Source organism: Brachycentrus maculatus, unplaced genomic scaffold (assembly GCF_059751285.1).
Source record: "Brachycentrus maculatus isolate JH-2025_06_01 unplaced genomic scaffold, ASM5975128v1 h1tg000038l, whole genome shotgun sequence".
Classification (NCBI taxonomy): domain Eukaryota; kingdom Metazoa; phylum Arthropoda; class Insecta; order Trichoptera; family Brachycentridae; genus Brachycentrus; species Brachycentrus maculatus.
This window is the reverse complement of record NW_028280792.1, coordinates 928,469-949,393: the sequence shown is the minus strand read 5'-3', so window position 1 is coordinate 949,393 and position 20,925 is coordinate 928,469. Positions and strand designations below refer to the sequence as shown.

The 20,925-nt window shown below is 32.0% G+C and overlaps 1 protein-coding gene across 2 annotated transcripts in view; it reads left to right on the top strand.

The window, feature by feature from the left end:
• LOC148312582 (uncharacterized) overlaps nucleotides 1–20,925 on the top strand; it is a 50,711-nt gene that overhangs the window by 5,908 nt on the left and 23,878 nt on the right. For both annotated transcript variants that reach the window (XM_088276333.1, XM_088276330.1), the window contains 5 exons: nucleotides 15,695–15,839; nucleotides 16,447–16,532; nucleotides 17,156–17,417; nucleotides 18,153–18,434; nucleotides 19,261–19,393. In XM_088276333.1, the coding sequence (XP_088132459.1) occupies nucleotides 15,764–15,839; nucleotides 16,447–16,532; nucleotides 17,156–17,417; nucleotides 18,153–18,434; nucleotides 19,261–19,393 (839 nt within the window). In that variant the 5' untranslated portion in view covers nucleotides 15,695–15,763. The remainder of the gene's footprint in view (nucleotides 1–15,694; nucleotides 15,840–16,446; nucleotides 16,533–17,155; nucleotides 17,418–18,152; nucleotides 18,435–19,260; nucleotides 19,394–20,925) is intronic.

Here is a 20,925-nt window from a genome sequence, read left to right as displayed (position 1 = left end):
ATGCGAAACAATTTATGCCAACGCTGTCTTAGGTAACTATCGGGAATATACAGACCAATGCTCTGGATAATTTCAGGATTTCCGATCATACCGCGCAACAATCGATAAAAATGCGTAATCAAATACACATTCCTTCTAGTCTAGTCTCAAATGTCTCATGTCATGATCTCCTGGCATGTCAGATTTTTGGTGCCCGATTCGGGACCATTCTTCCCGATCCTGGGATGTTGATGGCCTAACCTAACCACTTTCTCTGTAACTACTGAGACTTTCACGATATTCACTTATTTTAGCAATTTGCCCAAAGTAGGTGAGAATTGTTTTTATGTATTTCGTAAAAAATCATTTGATCACTGATTCCAAGGGGTTGGATTTGAAAGAAAGACATTTTGACATCTCAACAAATATAAAAGAGAATATGAAAGTCTGGGATAAGGAATTAGGAGTAGGAATAAAAACATAGATTGGTTTAAGTGATCACTTTTATACACGTGAAACATTCACCACTCAACGCATGTTTGATTTAGATTTCTCAGCAATACTTGAGATTTCTAATTTATCTTGATATAGAAAAGATATTTCTCAAAAAAAGGAAAATTACAAAGCTTTTTCATCAAATATTGAGCATTTTCAGGTTGATCAAGAATACAATTTGATGATTACATTTGCTTTTAAAGTGGATATTTTTTAAAATCTTCATTTTCATGTAAGAACGTAAATTATTGCGTAGAAAACATTTTAAGAGATACATATATTTAATATTTATTGGCTTGAAAAAAAAGATTTATGTAAGATATGTAATGTAATAAAGGTAAAGCTACGTCATATTTGATGAGCTATGAATTCTCGCCAACACGTTCTGAATAATTTTTCATTATCATACATTAAATTGTTAGTTAACCCTAAGGATAAAATATAAATCAGTTGGAGTAAGCTTTATATTTTACGAATTCTCAAACTGAGGGCGCCATCGTTAACCAAAAATTTCAAATCTATCAAAATTATAACTAACATACGAAACGATCCAACAGAGAAATCCAATCACAGTGAATATAAATGTACCTACATATAATATATATAAAAAATAATGCAATATGGATGTTCTTTAATGGGCAAAATGGTAAACGTTACATAAATGCATAAAGTGATCACTAAAACGATCACTAAAATGTCAGGTCTTAAGCCCTGGGATGCTCAGACATCCATCTTCTTTCATTTAAAAACTAAGGATGCTTCGATTTCAATATGAAATATTTATACTAAAATATATACTCATTTTGAAGATATTTTCATACAACTGTCAACGCGACCGAAATATTATTGTATTTTAATTATGTAGGTACATAATTTTCCCGCTGGATGTGTGATTTAGGAAAAGTGACATGACCACGTATTGTCAATTTAATGGCATTAGTTAGAGGATGCGAAATGGGAACGGAATTATGTATTATGGATTGTCGCAATACTCACAAATTAAAATGCAATATAGTAATGTGGTTTAATGACAGATCGCCATCATGAACCTACACTATAGCTCGGAGGCGGATTAGGCATAGAAAATAAAAACTGACTATAACACACAAAAATCAACAGTTATTTCATTATTTTAAAATTTAAACTCGAGTATAATACCACTTATTGAGTTTTACTTTTTTGAACACATCAATATACACATAATACAATAATAATAATAACAATATATATATATATATATATATATATATATATATATATATATATATATATATATATATATATATATATATATATATATATATATATATATATATATATATATATATATATATATATATATATATATATATATATATATATATATATTTATATATATTTATGTATATATATATATATATATATATATATATATATATATATATATATATATATATATATATATATAAATATATATATATATATATATATATATATATATATATATATATATATATATATATATATATATATATATATATATATATATATATATATATATATATATATATATATATATATATATATATATATATATATATATATATATATATATATATATATATATATATATATATATATATATATATCTATATATATATATATATATATATATATATATATATATATATATATATATATAAATAAAGTAAATGTATTAGGGTCCAGCAGTATAATATTTATAAAGCAAATTTATACTACCCAGGTTTGATATCTGAAATTAACGACCGAGTCTTTTGCGGTATTTTAAAATTTAAAATTTAATTTAAAATTTAAAATTAAAATCCATTCAAATAAAACATGCAAGGTTCGTTTGTTTAAAATCCTAAATCTCCTTAAGTTATCCACTGATTTAAAACATTAAAATTTTGTCACGAAATGCATTCGAAATGCACGCGTTGTTATATGTTTTTCACTTTCTTTTCCGTTTAATCAGACTGAGCCTTAGCGATACTTAACCGGGTACAGTTAGTTTATATTAAATATAAATGTTATCTACTTTTATTGCTTTATATTTTAATTTTTGACGTGTGTTATATATTTTGCTCACTCCTTTCAACAACGTCATAAATCAAAAAACTTGATTTTTCAGGAGATCGTTTTTAATGTTTAAGAATAAAATGAAATGTATTAAAAAAAAAATAACAAGTCACTTATTGAACATTTTACTGTGCAACAGATCTCTTTAGGTAAACCTTAAGGTTTTTTCTCAATTTGAAAAAGATTTAATATAAGTATTTAAAAAAATAATTAAACAATACCTTTTCTTCAAAATGAAATACAACACTTTCTGCCCTGTAGCGGGTAAATATTAAGTTAAAATATGCCTCTTTTGCTGGGATATAGTACATTTTCTGGGCATACCGAAAACATGCACAACTGAAAATTGACGATTTTTGATTTATGACGTTCTTGAAAGGAGTGAGCGATTTGTTACTTTCTTATTTATCAGTTTACAGTCTTGTTAACCTTAATCCCATGTCCAAATATGAGTAATGGAAATTACTCATCGAGAATAATATATGTGTGACTGTATAAATAAATAAATAGTGACACAAGTATATACATATTCACAAATCCGCTCCTGTCGGTTGACAATACCATGGGACATTCCGACTTTACGTAATGTTCTGTATGTGGGTAGGTATAGGAAGTCACTCAAGCGGAGAGAGCATTCATGTGTGATACAAAAATCTCTGTTTCTTTACTAAAACCACCGAAATATTTAGTAAATTGATAGCATTTACAGGAACAAAACACTCAATTATACCACATTGTCATACGACAATGCGACGTAAACACGTGCGTCGTTAAATCCGAAGATAACTAGAAATAGGATATTTTCCTATATTTTCTCGTGGGAAAATTTAAACGGGTATATTTCCTTTTACAATTTAATTCAGGATAGCTACAAATTCAACATTTCGAACGCTTATTTGTGTTACATCCAAACTCCAGCGTGCCTTGAGATGAGACAAATTGAAATCATGATTTTGGACTGAATAAAATAGGTATTAATCTAGACACATGTCGCTCACTCCTTTCAACAACGTCATAAATAAAAAAAAACTTGATTTTTCAAGAGATCGTTTTTAAAGTTTAAAAATATGATGAAATGTATTAAAAATAAACATCAAGCCATTTTTCAAACTTTTTACCGTGCAACAGATCTTTTTAGGGAAAACCTGAATGTTTTTTCTCCATTAGAAAAATATTTAGTACATTAAAAAAAATAATAATAAAACAATATCTACCTTTTCTTCAAAATGCAAAAACAACACTTTCTGCCCTGTAGCGGTTAAATATTAAGTAAAAAATATTCCGCTTTTGCTGGGATATAGTATATTTTCTGGGCATTCCGAATCCTGCCCAATTGAAAATTGACGATTTTTGATATATGACGTTGTTGAAAGGAGTGAGCGATGTGTCTCCAAAAAAAAATTATACAAAAAGAATATCTTTTACTGTTTTCAATCGTACGCAAACGTCACCTGTCAAAGAAAAGTGATAAAAAAAACATGATTTAGACCTCAATTACAAACGTGATATCTGCGTAACATAGATATATTTTTTTAAATTTAAAATACCCCTATTTCTTAAAATCAAGTCATTTTAGATGTCATATTTCTTAAAATCTATTAGACTTAAATATTAAGTCATAATAGATTTTAAGAAATAGGGGTAAATACCCCTATTTCTTAAAATTTATTATGACTCGTATTTTGATGCATTCCGCATCATTTTCACATAGCGTATAAGAAATAGATTTTATACATAATATTCGATTTTAAGATAAAGCGGTGTTAACCAATTATAACTTGAATTAAAAAAGAATAAATATTAACAAAAAGTGACTGCTGAATCAATAAAGAAATAAGATAATTTTTTTCGGATTAAGTTTTCTGTATATTTTCGTTCTTTCAAAAAATGTTAGTTTTACCGTCGATTTTCTTATACTACTACTACTACTACTACTACCATCACGCCGTTTCCCCGCAAGGGTAGGCAGAGAGGATGGAACGCCACACTCTTCTGTCCTGACATACACTCCTCGCCTCCTTCACATCCATACATCTAGTCATACATGCCCTCCGATTACGCAGACTTTTGACACCGCCAGATTTTAGGTTCTGATTGATCTGATCGTGCCAAGTCTTTTTCGGTCGTCCACGTTCTGTTTTTCCTCTCACATTCGCCACGATTTTCTTATTAGTGCAAATAATTGATATTTATTTAATTTTTATAAACTTGACTAATATTTGATAAATATTTTACATCAATTTACACCCAGAAAATGAAAAACACACGCGATACCTTTAGCAACAATGGCAAAAATTGAAGGTACAATGATAGATTGTGGCATGGTAGCATTTAAAAAAAAAATATTACGTTAATAATGACAATTCACAAGTTTTATAGAAAAGACGTATACAAATAGATCTTCATTTATTAAAAAATAGATCAGTTGATAATTTACCATGAATATAATATTCGTCTTAAAATAAAATAAAATCGTTGAATATCATTTTCGTCGGTAAAATAATTTAGATATTTTTTTTGTACGAACGACGTTACTTTCATTTATTCTGTTATTCCCAGCATCTTTACTATTATTCTTAACTTATTCTTTCAACCAATGACTTAACATGTTGTGAAGAGAATTTAATTTGTGATATTTTAAATTGGAAACAGAATGTGCGAAAGAAGGTATGTATTTAACAAAAAATTATGAGGCAATTAGGCATAAAGATCTATAAGATTTAGTGATGCCTTATTTGGAAAATATGACAAGACGAATAAGACAAATAAATGAACTTTGTGATAAATCTTGATTGATATAAGATATCGAATCCATTGTATCTATTGTATTGTTTCTAGGGATCAATCGTATTGATTTATTATTTACAATACACATTCACTATCATTTCCAAGATATATAAAATGAATATGCCATAAATCCTTGTACATAAAAGGCAATGATAATTTTCTTGCAACTGAATATAAAAAATATATGTTTATAAAAAACGTGTGATATTTGACTACTCTCGCCACAGGCATTGTTTTCCTAGTTGTTATCTGTCATAGGTTTCCAAAATGACGACGACCTCAGCTCATAACGGAGAACTCACACAATCGATTAGTAGGATGAATCAATCGACAATAATTATTAGGGATGGTTCGCTTTACAGCTATTTCCGATTGTCCGCCATGGCTGCGCATTTTCCCACACGCATGAAAAGAATTTTTCCGTCACAAATTCAAAATGGCGGCCAATTGCGTGTAACGCCACCTGACGTCCAGTTTATTATCGGTAACTAATAATTATTATTATGCACGCTGCGCATTCATTGGGGTTTTTTGTATTTATATTATCCCAACAATATTATAGTTCAGATGGCATTGCTCCTGCGCTTTTACAATAGTTTTCCATTGTTAATTGATTAATGCACATTTAATACGTAGGTACTTATTTTGACGCAATAATCGTAGACAAAGGCGTTTTTTTCCATGCGAAATTATAACTATCTCTTTCGTATCCATATGAAATTTAACTTATGTTAAGCCTTAATTCACACATACAAATGTTACAGCTCTACTTTGTATGTGTGAATTAAGGCTTAACATAAGTTAAATTTCAACTTGTTGACAGAATTGATTTTTTTCTCTAAGAGCACCGTTTTTGTAGTGAAAAAATAAGTTTTTCTTCGAAATAAATATATAGTTTCAAAAAGAAAAGAATTACTGAAAGGAAAGGGAGTTTATTTTTTTTCATTATATATTCTTAAAAAAATCAAATATATACTCTAAAAAATAGGGCGTGAATGTGACAACCGGCTCTCAGCGCAGCCGGACACTTAATGAATTATATTATTGCGAGTAAGGCATTAAGACATTATTTTATTTATTTATAATATTTTTTGTGCGCAAATTGTACCCAATTAAGAGTATATGTATTTACAAATGTAAATAAATATTTTTCATTAATATCTCAACATAAATGAAGAAGTTATTCATCTTCTTTCAAACGAAGATTTGTAAACCCTTATGATATTATGAATTGAATAAATTGTCTAAAAAAGAAGAAGTATACAACTGAAATTGATAAATGGACATGATATCGCTCACTCCTTTCAAGAACGTCATAAATCAAAAATCGTCAATTTTTAGTTGTGCATGTTTTCGGAATTCCCAGAAAATGTACTATATCCCAGCAAAAGAGGCATATTTTTAACTTAATATTTACCCGCTACAGGGCAGAAAGGTTGTTTTTGCATTTTGAAGAAAAGGTAGTGTTTAATAATTTTTTAAAAAATACTAAATATTTTTCTAATGGAAAAAAAACCTTCAGGTTTTACCTAAAAAGATCTGTTGCACAGTAAAAAGTTCAATAAGTGGCTTGATATTTATTTTTAATACATTGTATTGTATTTTTAAACTTTAAAAACGATCACCTGAAAAATCAAGTTTTTTTTATTTATGACGTTCTTGAAAGGAGTGAGCGATATATGATACATGTTTATAAAAAAAATATAAAAAATATTTTCCTTAGGAATAAATTGAATAAAAATACTGCAGAACTCATTTATAAAACAATCAATATTCTACATATAGATTACTGCTCAACAATATTATTTTCAGCAAATGAAGGAAATTTGAATAAATTAGAAATTATACTAAATAAAGCGATGAGAATAATTCTTAAGAAAAATGGCTATAATAATATGGAAAAAATAGAGATGAACTAAACTGGTTATCTATAAAAAACAGACTTAAATTTAACATGTTAATCTTCATACATATTTTTTTTTTATTTTTTGACATCTCATCAAAGATGAAGAAGAATATGGAAGTCCGGGCATTTAAAATGAAAATGGTATTTTCTGGCGTTTCTCATGTGTGTGATTATAATCCAGGATTTGGACCTCACATACTAATATAAGAGTTTCTGTTTAATAAAAAGCTTCTTGACATCTCACCAATAGATGTCTCTAGTGAAGTTCTAGTGATTCAAGAACAAGGTTTCTAAATTGGTTCATATATAAAGAACTTCCAAGAATTTGAGTAGTGTGGTTGTCAATAATGGGTAGAATTGGTGAATGTTACACGTGTGTAAAGTGATCACTTAAACCAGCCGATGACGGTCGTCAGCCCCGTAAATGCCCAGACTTCCATATTCTTCTTCATCTTTGATGAGATGTCAAAAAATAATATAAAATAACTCCTGTAATTGGAGATAATCCAGATTTTGTCAACAAGTATTTGGACACACTCAAAATGTTGTACATAATTTTTATAACGATAAATTACCAAAATATTTTAAGGATAAAATAGTTTTGAACAACAATTGTCATGAACGTATTACTAGAAATAAGGATAAAATAAGACTGCCATTATTGAAAAAACCGAGTCGCAAAATTGTTCAATGTATAAGTGTTTGAAAATATATGATGATATGCCTGAATGTATGAAGAGTGGAAAGAGTCTGAAAGAATTTTAAAAATAAATGTTTTGTTTACTGAAAAGAGACGAAAATTAAATTAACTGTGAATAATAGTTTATATTAGTTGTAATATGATTTAAGAAATAAAATAAAAATATATACTTAGATATGGAATATTTTTAGTTGACATGCGAAGTAATTTTACTTGACATACTCGTAATTAGTTTTGGTTTGGAAAATACTATATACCGAAAAGCCTTAAAAAATTAAAGCTACAGCCGTTGTAAATTGATTTTGAAGCGTGTGTAATCCAAAATATATTTTAATGTTAAATGTTACACACATGAGTACACACATGGCTAATTGTTCGTTTAAGCCGGCCTTGGATTATGATATCTACGAGTATTTCCTATAAATAATTAATTTAGTAGATACATGTGGTATGATTTTGTGACGTCTTGCGTTGAATACTCGTATTGTGGCGTCTTCAAAATATAGAGAAGAATAAAATGAACGTTCCTATAAATATGTGATATATGCGGTGCATAGGGCATTGAATCGTATTGACACAGTGTTATCTTAATCGTTTACTCACACGAAGGCAAGGTGATCACTCTTGCGTTTCAGGGTAATATTTTAACAAAGATAAAAATATCTAATGAGATAGGAATAACGAAGTTTGAGTATTGATAGGGTTTACGTGCTGTCATTGGCTCGTTCAAGTGATTAATTTTTTACGATGTGTAAAATTCACCATTCTATCCCTGATTGACAACTATATTATAAAAATTTCGGAATGTTGTACATATTCGCTTCAATTGAAAACTTCATTCGTATTTTAAAAAAAATAAACATTGTCAGTCACGTCTATGGTTGTAATAAGTTCATAAGTTGCAGGAATCCTTCATTGTTCGTGTGATATTCTATTTCTGGATTATTTCATACATCAATAAGTACCTGAAAATATCATTTTAAATTTTAATCTAATCATTTATATAATTTATTCGCAATATTTTTATTCTGCCACACATTCTTCACGAAGTTCACAAACGCTGGATTTAATCGACTTAAAAGAGTTCATATTAAGATGTTTCTTGATTGTCACTAAACATGAAAAAGTTTACAGAGCTAAGGAGCTGTCATGGACTGGTTTAAGTGATACTTTATAACCTGTATAATATTTACCCATTCTACATACTAGAATCGGGCGATCGAAAGATGCCTATCGTGTCAAACTTTTTTTCCTTTTTAAAAACGTTGTTTATGAGAAAATGACGTTGAAATATGTATAAGAACAACAAAATTTATTATATTACAAGGTTTATTTTTCAATCTTTTCCAACAATTGATACCTATTTTATATATATATATATATTTTTAAATTGAGATTTATATGTAAGGAATAGTAAGTAAAATACCGTATTTCTATAAAAAAACGTCAGAAACAAAGTGAAAAAAAAAACTGAAAACAAAGATGATTAAGAAGCAACAACATAAAAGGTACAAAACGAAAATTTGAATACATACTTTAAAATAAAAATAAAAATAGTAGAGCTATCAGTGACTTGCCACTTTACATAGATTGACCCACAAAAACAAAAACAAAACTTGATCGTCGATTGCACAAAGGTGGAGACATCAGTATTTAGCAGTGGAATATGTTTGATGGAAGCAGACAATGTAAGTGAGGGAGTCTAAGGTGAAGGAAATAGGTGATATTTGGAAAAGAAAATGGATAAATAGGAAAAAAGTATCATCGGTTATTTAACTTGGAGTTGCATATTTATAATTATCTTATCTTAGCGAATAGATAGCGAAAGAGTGACTACAAAAGTATATGTGGCGAATGTGAGCGGAATAAGGGAACGAGGATGGCCGAAAAAAATCAGATCAATCAGAACCTGAAATCTGGTGGTGTCAAAAGTCTGCGTAATCGGAAGGCACGTGTGACTAGATGTATGGAGGGGAAGGAAGCGAGGAGTATATGACAGGACAGAAGCGTGTGGCGTTCCATCCTCTCTGCCTAACCCTGCGGAGAAACGGTGTGACGGTAGTAGTAGTAGATCTTAGCTTTTGTAGCTTGGACTCTGCAAATGTTTTCGAGTGCCTTGCTGACTAATTATAAAATAATATAATTATTTTGTAGGTACCTCCCTATTTATTATTGTTATTTTTTTAAATACCTAACGTCCAAGTGACTTTGAAATCTAGCTACGGCTTATGCAACATCGCATTTCATGAACCTACTCAGGCTTCAACTTTTTAAGTTTCATAGCCTATGTCTGTCTACTCGTGAGTGGATTCACTCTTTATGTTTATAGTAACTATAATTTCATGTAATTCATGAGTGAAAACTCTAGGCAAAACATTCGCTAGAGAATACTTATGGCAAAAATCAAACTTTTAATTTTATTCTGAGGCTCGACATAAAATATGCTTCATTTGCCTGGACTAAAACTCATTGTATTTTGAGGCCAATGCTGAATGCTTTAAAAAAACAAAGTTCTTAATTAAGGACTAAAACACTACCGAAATAATCATGTTTACTGTGCTTGTCGAAACACGCGATGAATAAGCGTATAAGATCATTTTTAGTTGGTACTTATATAATATTTCCAATTACATTCGCCTCATAAATTTGTTTTACCGCTCTTTCCTCACTCATTCGTTCTACATGTCCAAACCATCTCAACACACCTTTCTTAATTTTGTCAATAATGCTTATCTCAGCTTTGCATTCCTTGAAGCAGAGGAAGACCGAGAAAAACATGTCACGATCAGGTATGCCAAATACTTGAAAGCGGTCGGGTTAGGAGTCGTAACAATCGGCGGGTATGTATGAGGAGATGCATGAACGTGGAAGAGGCGAAGAATGTTTGCAAAGACAGAGTGGTGTGGCGTTCTATTCTCTCTGCCTACCCCTGCGGGGAAGCGGCGTGATGGTTAGTTACATTAAATACATACAAAAATTGAAATTATGCTTCGGAAAACTCCTTCAGACACATGTCTAGTTTAGTTAGTTTTTTTCACATAATATTTGACAAAATGGTGAACAATAATTTCATAGATTAAATAGTCAGAAAAAAACCATCTCTCTCGGTCGGTTCCCAGCTTGGCGCTAGTGTCGGCCGCCGCCGGAAGTCCGACTTCCGCCACATTGTCCCGCGCAAATTATTCATGGCTCAGGTCGCTTTTCAAAATAAATGGAATACCGCGCGGGAGATCATTTTTAGAACACGAAATCGATTTATGTATTTCGCTATTTCATTGTCTATGGAGCGGCGCGATTCGCGCATGCGCGGGGCTCATTTCATCGATCGGGTTATTGAACTTGCAACATTTTATGAAATTAATTTTAAATGGCCGACCGTTAGGTAGGGACGTACAATGGAATTGTACTGTAATTGAGAAAAAATGCCGAAGGATTACTTTGTATTACGATGAATTTATTACGGAAAAAAGCAATCACCAAAAAGCTTATAAATGGGTTCAATTTATGATTTAAATGATTTCTCGGTTGTTCCTCTATTTTGATATCTATATCGTAATAGTCAGCACGCTCGGCTACCGTTCCAGAGGTCCCGGGTTCAATTCCCAGGGGGGGGGTTAAATAAATATAAGTGGTTTTTTTTCAATCTAATTTTTATTCAATATTACCCTGGACTGATACCTAATGCGGAGGGCTGATCACCTTTCCTTCAAGTGTTGACGATTAAGATAATACTGCGTTTATATGATGCAGTGCTCTATGCACTATTGGGATGCTGATAAGGCTTTGAAGAAAAATGAAGAAGAATTAAGTACCTACTGTGATATTTTATTTTATTTTCTTTATTGGTACATACGCCTGAAATGCTTTTTTTATAAGGAAATAATTTAATACTATTATAGCAATATAATGCAACGTAAGTATACATATTAAAGTACATGACAGAATAGGTACCGTAGAACGGGGCTACTTGAATTTTGATGTGTTACTTGAGCCCAGTACAAAAATAAAATCCGTATTTGGTCCACAATAATGAACGTATCGTGAAATAAGTGTCACCTGCTAGGGAAATAATGAATCATGTCGATACGTTCATTATTGTAGACCAAATACAGATCTATTTTTTTTTGTTCTGGTCTCAAGTAACACGTCAAAGTTCAAGGCCCGTTCTACAGTATAAAATATATACGTAGAAGGGTAAAAACAGTAAACATAGCATAATAGGGTATTATAATCTATGGTCTGATTTTCTTGATCTAAGGGCGTTGGTTTCACTTTTCATATAAATGGTGGAAATAGACTTGATAATTACGATAATGGATGAGGTAGGGGTGTGAAGATGTGGGATTTTTATTGTTGAAAAATTAATGTTTCTGACTTATTCATGTCAAATACGTCACAATATTGTATATCAAAGACAGAGTGGTGTGGCGTTCGATTCTCTCTGCCTACCCCTGCGGGGTAGCGGCGTGATAATTAGTTAGTTAGTGTTGTCAATCTACGGTTATGAATTTCCTACCATATTATTGTGATCAGAAAAAGGGTTCAAAAATGTTGTGAGTACTTAAGGGGATATTCGCAAACACAGAATTCATTTCACCGGAGACCGCCGAAAAGGTTATGTCTGTTCACGCCCGATTAAAAAAAATGTATATTGGATATTTCTCTGATTTTTAGAATTTGTATGGATTTTTTTTACTCCTTACTTAATAATTCTTTTCTTTTCAAAACCATACAATTATTTCGATGAAAAACTTATTTTTTCAATGTAAAAACGGTGTTTTAAGAAAAAATCAATTAAGTAAAATGTTACCTGGATGTAGAGAAAATGTAGTCTAAAGCGACTAAACGAATACTGGGCCTTAAACACAAGATGGCGTTTAGCGTTCTGTTGAAAGTAAATTAAATTATTATATTTCTATCAATTATCTGCAACATAGTAATATTTAAAATGCGTTTAGTTTCGCTGAATATTTAAATATAAAATAATGCTGTTGTAGGCAGTTTATTATTCATCGTGGATTGTTTTATTTTTCAAGTGCATATGACGAAACTTCCCATTCAAACGGTACACTAAAGCGCATTTTAGTATTGAACCAAATGAAAATACTAACGACCTTTGGCGGAGCCGAAAATTCCGTTTCTAATTAGGCTGATGCGTGTTTGGTGGCTCCACGGACCATTGTTTCACGTCTGGTCACCTGCAGGACTCGTCAACAGTGACCTCAGAACGTCAAATGGTTCAATGTCATCGCTGAACCACTCTTCTGAGTTGAAGTTTCACGTTAATTGCCGGATGCACAGGGAAAACTATTGTGCATTTGACAATATAATAATTACATATTGATAGGCGCCGTGGCGTTATTGGGTAGACGCTCGACTGCGAAACTGGCGCCGCGGTTTCGATTCCCGCCACTTGCGAAAAAAAAAGAAATATTCGTTCACAAATCTGGATTATCTCCAATTATATGAGTTATTTTTCATATTATTTTATGACATCTCATCAAAGATGAAGAAGAATATGGAAGTCTGAATATTTACAGGGTTTATTGCATCTACTTTGAAAGTTTAATCAAATCAGGTTTGCAAGTCGTTATTTTAAGCCTGTTTTCGGGCTCTCATCAATCAGACGACTTCTCAGCTTGTCTTAAACAAGATTCATGTTTGAAAAATATTGTTCGCGTGAATAAGCAGAGTTGAAGAGCCTTACCGCTGATATTTGTGCTGAAGCCGCACTTAAAAGGTGCACAAAGTGTGGCACTTTAAACAGTGGCACAAAGACTGGCTTACGAGCCACACTTTTCCGACCTATGCACTTAAGGGTTGAGGACTTTTGAGAGAATACTTATGGCAAAAATCAAAGTTTTCATTTTATTCTGAGGTTCTGGAAATGCGATGACTGGCCATTCTCTGTAAATGTCTTTGAACTGTTCCGTGTCTGTCTGCTGTGCTGGTCGGGGTTGTGGGCGTCTGTGTACCAGCCAACGTCGAGTCGGAATCGGATCTAGCTGACTAATTGAACTAAATACTAATTCCTTTCACTGCCTACACCGGGGTACTTCTAGAAAATTTGGTGATGGACTTACAATCTTGTATTTATTTAGATTGGTAGTGACAGGTTTATTGAAAGCTTTTAAATGTAAATTCACAGTAAAATCGGGATACAATTTTATATTGTTTCACATTTTCAATAAATCTCACTACTTAGTTAAAAAAATTGCTTAGCAAGAGCAGATCTGTCAGGAAGCCTAGATGCTTCTGTGTCAGATCTGGGCATGCGGTGTGACAGCTTTCAATATTCTGAGGTTCGACATAAAATATGCTTCATTTGCATGGACTACAATTCATTAAGTATTTTGGGGCCAATGCTGAATCCTTTAAAAAAAAAATAAAGTTGTATATTCAGGACTTAAACACTACCCATAACAATCATGTTTACTGTGTTTGTCGAAACACGCGACGAAAAAGCGTATTAGATCATTTTTCGTTGGTACTTATATAATATTTGACAAAATGGTGAACAATATGAATTCGTGATGAACTGAGATGGTAACCTTCGGAACGAGATACGAATGCAAATACGGACTGCTTGGACTCGCACGAAGTGGACCAGATCGATGTTATTGTTGCTCTAAATTAACTAACTAATTAAAATCATTCTCGATGCAAAACCACTAATTAAATTCGCTTTTTTCCCTAATTCAAAATTTTAATTAATCTTTTTTTTCGATGTTATCAATCATGTAAATGCTTTTATTGGTTAACAAAAAAATTGATTACTACGAAACGTAAAATAACGTCGTTTCCCTAACGAAAAATCATGAAGCGCAGAATTTATGTGATGACTAAATAATATAGGCTATATTTACAGGCGAACTTGGATATAAGAGAGTCCAAGGGAGCGAGATATTTTCCTCTAACAAAGAGGTATTTCTTATATCCATGCTATATTTTATAGATTGGTAAAACGATGGGACCTTAAATTTAGGACTTTAAAACTGGGCTCTCGTTTAAAAAGGTTTTATATCCAGGTTCAACTGTACAACTATTTTTGTCTGTCTCCTGCATCTCTGCAATTCTGTATGAAAATTGAAATAAATTGAAATAGCACTTTTATAAGACCGCTTTTGACTGTATGAATGTAAACATTACTAGTTTCGAGAATTACAGATGTTCTCATCGCCAGGTGAAAATACGAACAGTTTGTATTTTCACTTAATGAGAAGATCTGTAGTTTTCGAAACTACTTGTGTTTGCATTTATTTATCAATGATTTACTTTAATTGAGTTTACTCAAAACTTGTCATATACATTTCATTTTTTTAAATAGTTAATTCATCGTATTATTCCAGTAAGCTAATGCCAAATAAATAAATAATATATTCATGGGAATATGCGTAAATGATAAACGAAGACAATATAACAGTAATAAAGTTGATAGATTTCTCCAACGATTCAACGAAAATTTGAAAAAAAGGGTTTAATTGTTATGATGGCGCTTTTATGGTGTGGAGTGAAATATATCCCCTAAATCTGTTGAATATATTATAAAATTTTAGAGTAAAATATTAGAGAATTAAAGACGATCTTTTGAGCTGTCTGTACAGAGAACATTACTAGCGTGGATATTACTCATTTAAAAATAAAGTCAATATATTCTTACAAATTAATAAATATATTTAATCACCATTACAGCACAATAAACTGAGAAATTGGGAAACCAAATTATGTTTTTTTTTTTAATTTTCCAGTTAGGAAATGGTGCAGCCATCATAACACTTGACCCAGTATTACGAAGGCTGTCCATATAGCAAGTGAAGATGAAAAGAAGACGACAGAGCCTGTGTACTGCCATGCAGGCCTTCAGTGTCCTCACAGTCCTCAATATAGTAAATGGTAAGTTCAACAACTTTGCATCTCTCAATTTCTTCGTCATCAATTGAGTTCAATGTTTGACATACATATATCAATTCAGTGCCTACAAAATAGTATTTTCACCGAGTTATTATCAGACGCCATTAATGATAATACAAAAGACAGGTATACGTATATAGGTGAAAGATATCATTTATCTACCTCTATTTTCAAAATGTATTTGATCACCAGAAAACTGCATAACCAACAAAAATTATTGCATACAATGTTTAAGATATAAGAAAAAGTGTAATCCACAAGAATTCATTTATATTATAGGTGTCTCAACATAACATCAAAAATATATCGTTCCTCTGTATATGAAAGAAGATAGGAGTCTGAGCATCCCATATGAGTATATGTTCAAACAAAACAAATTAATTAAATACTTTACCAATTTCTCGACTGATATTTTCCATCTTCTTTCATGTAAAGAGGAACGACATATGTTTCATATCAAGTTAAGACACTTAAAATAATGATATCCCATCCGTAGGGTGAATAATTCAGTGTCTGATACAAAAAATAAAATTAAATGAACTTCTGTGAAAATCTAAATTCGACATTAAACGTTTTTTTCCTAAATCAGGTCAAACGACATGCAATCAAGGAGCTGGGAGAGTAATGTATGAAAGACTACCTAATCAACAATTACAAGGATTCGATGATGATGTGGTAAGTTTTTTTTGGTGAAAATACCATTTGTTTATCTTTGTCTGAATTAAAAGGTTGATTTTATCTAAAATCGAATGCTAAAGGAGTCCCAAAAAGTCGCGAATCAAATTCCCTAAAATATTATTTTATCATTTGAAATAGCACATTTGATTACAGTGGTGCCATATGCCTAACCTAAAAATCTGAATCAAACAGTCTAGAAATCTGTTTAGAATCAATAACCCAAAATTTATTTTCATACACATTTTTATTAATTTTAGAAATCAAAACCTTTTCTATTTTTAGTTTGTAGCATGGATCACTGTAGTTGTTTTGATGGTAATAATCCTTCCAAAGTTTCAGTACTTATTATCAAATGTTAATCATCCTCGAATCTAAACATATTTTCATTCTTCTGTTTTATCATGTCCAATTCCAAAAATCTGTATAAAACTAAAAGTACTACCTAAGAGTAAAATATTTCTTCTGTAACGGCAGCCTAAAATCTGTATCAATACAGATAAACCTGTATATATGGCAACATTGTTTGATTATTTTACTTGAAATCACAAAAATAACATATATAAACATAATTTTAACGAATTATCTCCATATGTTTCTCTAAGTCAAATGATATTTTGCAGGTAAGAGATACTGCACCCCCTTTCCGGGTTTTGGAAAAGTGCCAGGATTTATGTTTGAGAGATCGCACTGCAACTAACAACTTGGTGAGGGCGTGCTCCTCATTCGATTTCCAACCAGGATCCAGGATAGCATCCTTCTCAGGAGCACCAGAGTACGAAGAGTCAACGTGTTACCTGACGAGGGAACAAGCGGCTCCTGAAGGAATCGGAAGCCTGATGCTTGTACCAAACAGCGTACACTTTTCGGAAATTTGCTTGCAATGTAAGTTTTTCTTTTATTTATTATTTTACATACAATTCATTACTTTTCCTCGTGAAATATTGATATTTTACTAACTTTTAGTTGGTAAATACCATGATTTATTAAAATCTATTGTGACACGTGTTTTGATATCAGCATCAAGTTTGCCAAGGTGATTGCTAATGATGCTGAATGCCTCGAAACGCTCGTCACAATGGATTTTAATAAAAAAATGTATATAACAAATAATAGTTATATTTAAATTGGTAAGATATTACCTCAAATATTGTTAAATCATTTAATGAAATGTTGATAGATATAAATGATTTGAAAAAAATATGCTTTAATCACTTTGAAAAAGCTAAGAGTATTTTAAATGTAGGTACATAGGATACTGAAAAATAAATCTTATACGTTTATGTTCCGATTCAAAATATCATGTGTGAGGATGGATAAAAATGCTGAAACATGTTGTAAAATTGAATTTTAGCTTTTAAAAATTATTTTTTATATTTCGATCCCTAACAACGAATTAATAAATTTAACGTCAATCTTTAAAGTATTTTTCGAACCAAAATTCCAAAGGAAATAAACAAAAGTGGATTACGAAAATTTTGTTACGACTGACAGAGAATCAATTATTTAACCTAAATTTTTCAAAGTATTTTTCAAACCCAAAACCCAATAAGCAATAACAAAAAAGTGCACTACGAAAATTCATAGCCAAATCATTATGATTGATTTCATTTTACGTAGCCGATCGCCCAGAGAGGCAGTGCCCCAGCAGACGTTACGTGTTCGAGCGCCATCCTCGCAAGAAGCTGAAGCTACCATCGGCAGACCTGAAGGAGATGGTGGCCGCCAACCGCAGCGACTGCCAGGACAAGTGTCTGGACGAGTTCAGCTTCGTCTGCAGATCTGCGTCGTACGACGCCTCCCTGCGATCCTGTTCGCTGAGCAGGTTCACCAGACGGACTCACCCTGAACTGCTGATGGACGATCCGAATTCAGACTACTTGGAAAACACTTGTCTGACTGGTGAGTTTTTAAATGCTTGATGATCTAGTTTGTAAAAATATCGGGTTTTATTGTAACAGACTACTTTGATATCATATATATTGTCCGCCTCCGTAGAGTAATGGTCAGCACGCTCGGATACCGTTCTGGAGGTCCCGGGTTCGATTCCCAGGGGGGGGGGGCGTCAAATAAACAAAAGTGATTTTTTCACTCTAATATTTATTTAATATTACCCTGGACTGGTACCTGAAGCGAAGGTTTGATCACCCCTTTCCTTCATGTGTAAACGATCAAGATAACACTGAGTTTATGTGACGCAGTGCCCTTTGCACCATTGGGGTGCGGATAAGGATTTTTTTAATGATATCAGTCACAATGAAACCCAATCGATCGCCAGTCACTTTGTGGTAAAATCTATCCATTTTTAATTAATGTTTTACTAAGTAAATACCACTTTTTCTTAAAATCTACTGTGACACGTGTTTCGATGCATTCCGCATTATTTATGGTGTTTGAAAATGATGCGGAATGCACCGAATCACGTTTCACAGTAGATTTTAAGAAATATTGGTATTTACCAAGCAAAACATTAATTAAAAATAAACATTTTTCCCACGATGTGCATACGTAATATTGCGCGGGCAAGTTTTCACCCAGGACGACCAACATCCGGCTCGGGTATGCTGATCCAATACAGATTCGGTCGGCCATTGTTGGCTGGAAGGTTATCCGACCTGATGAGCTGTCGGTGCATGAATCACATTTGCTAATAAATAATTTGTCGCGTTTTGTAGACCATGGCCGATTAGTGCAATGAAGTTGGTGACTGTCCGTTTTATCATTTTAGCGGAGAGGCGATGCGACGGACTGGCGGTGTTTGTGAAGGAAGAGAACAAGAGGCTCGGAGGACCGTTCGAAGTCGACATCTTCTCCAATCTGACTCTTGAGGAATGTCAAGATATGTGTTTGAGAGCAGAAAAGTAAGTTTCCAATATAATTCCAATTCTAACTCTTTAATTATTTTATTAATTGTTATTATTATCCGTCTCCGTGGTGCAATGGTAAGTGTGTTTAGCAAACATGCTGGATGGTGGTCCCGGGATCGATTCCCAGGGGGGGGGGGGGGGTGAAAATAAATTTTGGTGATTTTACATCCTAATATTTATTTAATATTACCCTGGACTGGTCCCTGAAGCGCAGGAGTGATCTCACCTGGCTTTCATGTAAGTGAGGATCAAGATAACACTGTGTCAATACAATACAGTGCCCTATGCACCATTGAGTGTGGATAAGGGTTAGAAGAAAAATAATGATTTTGAAGACTTGCAGGCGCTGGTGTCAAAGGTGAGTAATGTGTGCAAGGAAAGCGATTTGATGATAAACGTGCGGCAAATCTCAAATCATAGTTTTTGAGAGATGAATGTAGATCTGGGTGTAAAATAATAGTAAATGGGGATTTTAGAACAGATGAATGATTTCGCATATTTGGGAAGTATGTTTTCTAGGGATGGAAATATTATCAAGATAATTTGAATGGTGCACTGAAATCTGTTATTACAAATAAAAACCTATCAGTGAAAGCTAAACTGTCAATATAGTATATTATTTCGAAAAATAAAAATACTTTTTTCGGTAAAATTTCGGTAAAATTAAGAAATATGTATAAGGATGATTATTTAGTAATGTGGAACGGATGAGCGAAGGAAGAACAGTAAAACAAATTTATGTGGTGAATGTATTTGGAAATAGAGAACAAGGAAGACCGAGGAAAAAACACGACGGGCTCATATTGTTGAGATGAATTTCTCTCTAATTATGTTTTCACAAAATACAACAAATAAATTCATATTCAATATCTACAAAACACAGCAAGTGACATTAACTTAGTATAGTAATAATAAAACCCTTATCCGCACCCCAATGGTGCATAGGGCACTGTGTCAAACGCAGTGTTATCTTGATCGTTTACACATCAAGAAAGGGTGATTAGCCCTCCGCTTCAGGTACCAGTCCATGGTTATATTGAATAAATATAACAGTGAAAAAATCACTTATATTTATTTTACCCCCCTTGGGAATCGAACCCGGGACCTCCAGAACGGTAGCCGAGCATGCTGACCATTACACTACGGAGGCGGACGGACTTAGTAGTTGTGTTAATGTTGACGTTGATGTTGATATTGATAGCGATATTGATGGTGACGTTAGAGTCAAGGCGGAATTATCGATAATTTTAAATATAATTTTAATTTTCTTAATACTTAAAAATTGATAATTAATTAAATATTAAATTAATTTTCTTAAGGCTTAATTTTCTTTCAACTCTGGTAACATTTAACGAAATTATATTTTTTGTTTAAAGTACAGTTTTAGTACTGAAAAAACAAGTTTTTCTTTGAAATAAATACACGGTTTTGAAAAAAAGAGAAAAGAAAAGAGACGAGTTACAGAAAGGTAAGGAGTTAAGAAAAATTGTAAATATTTTTAAATTTATAGTATATTCTAAAAAAAA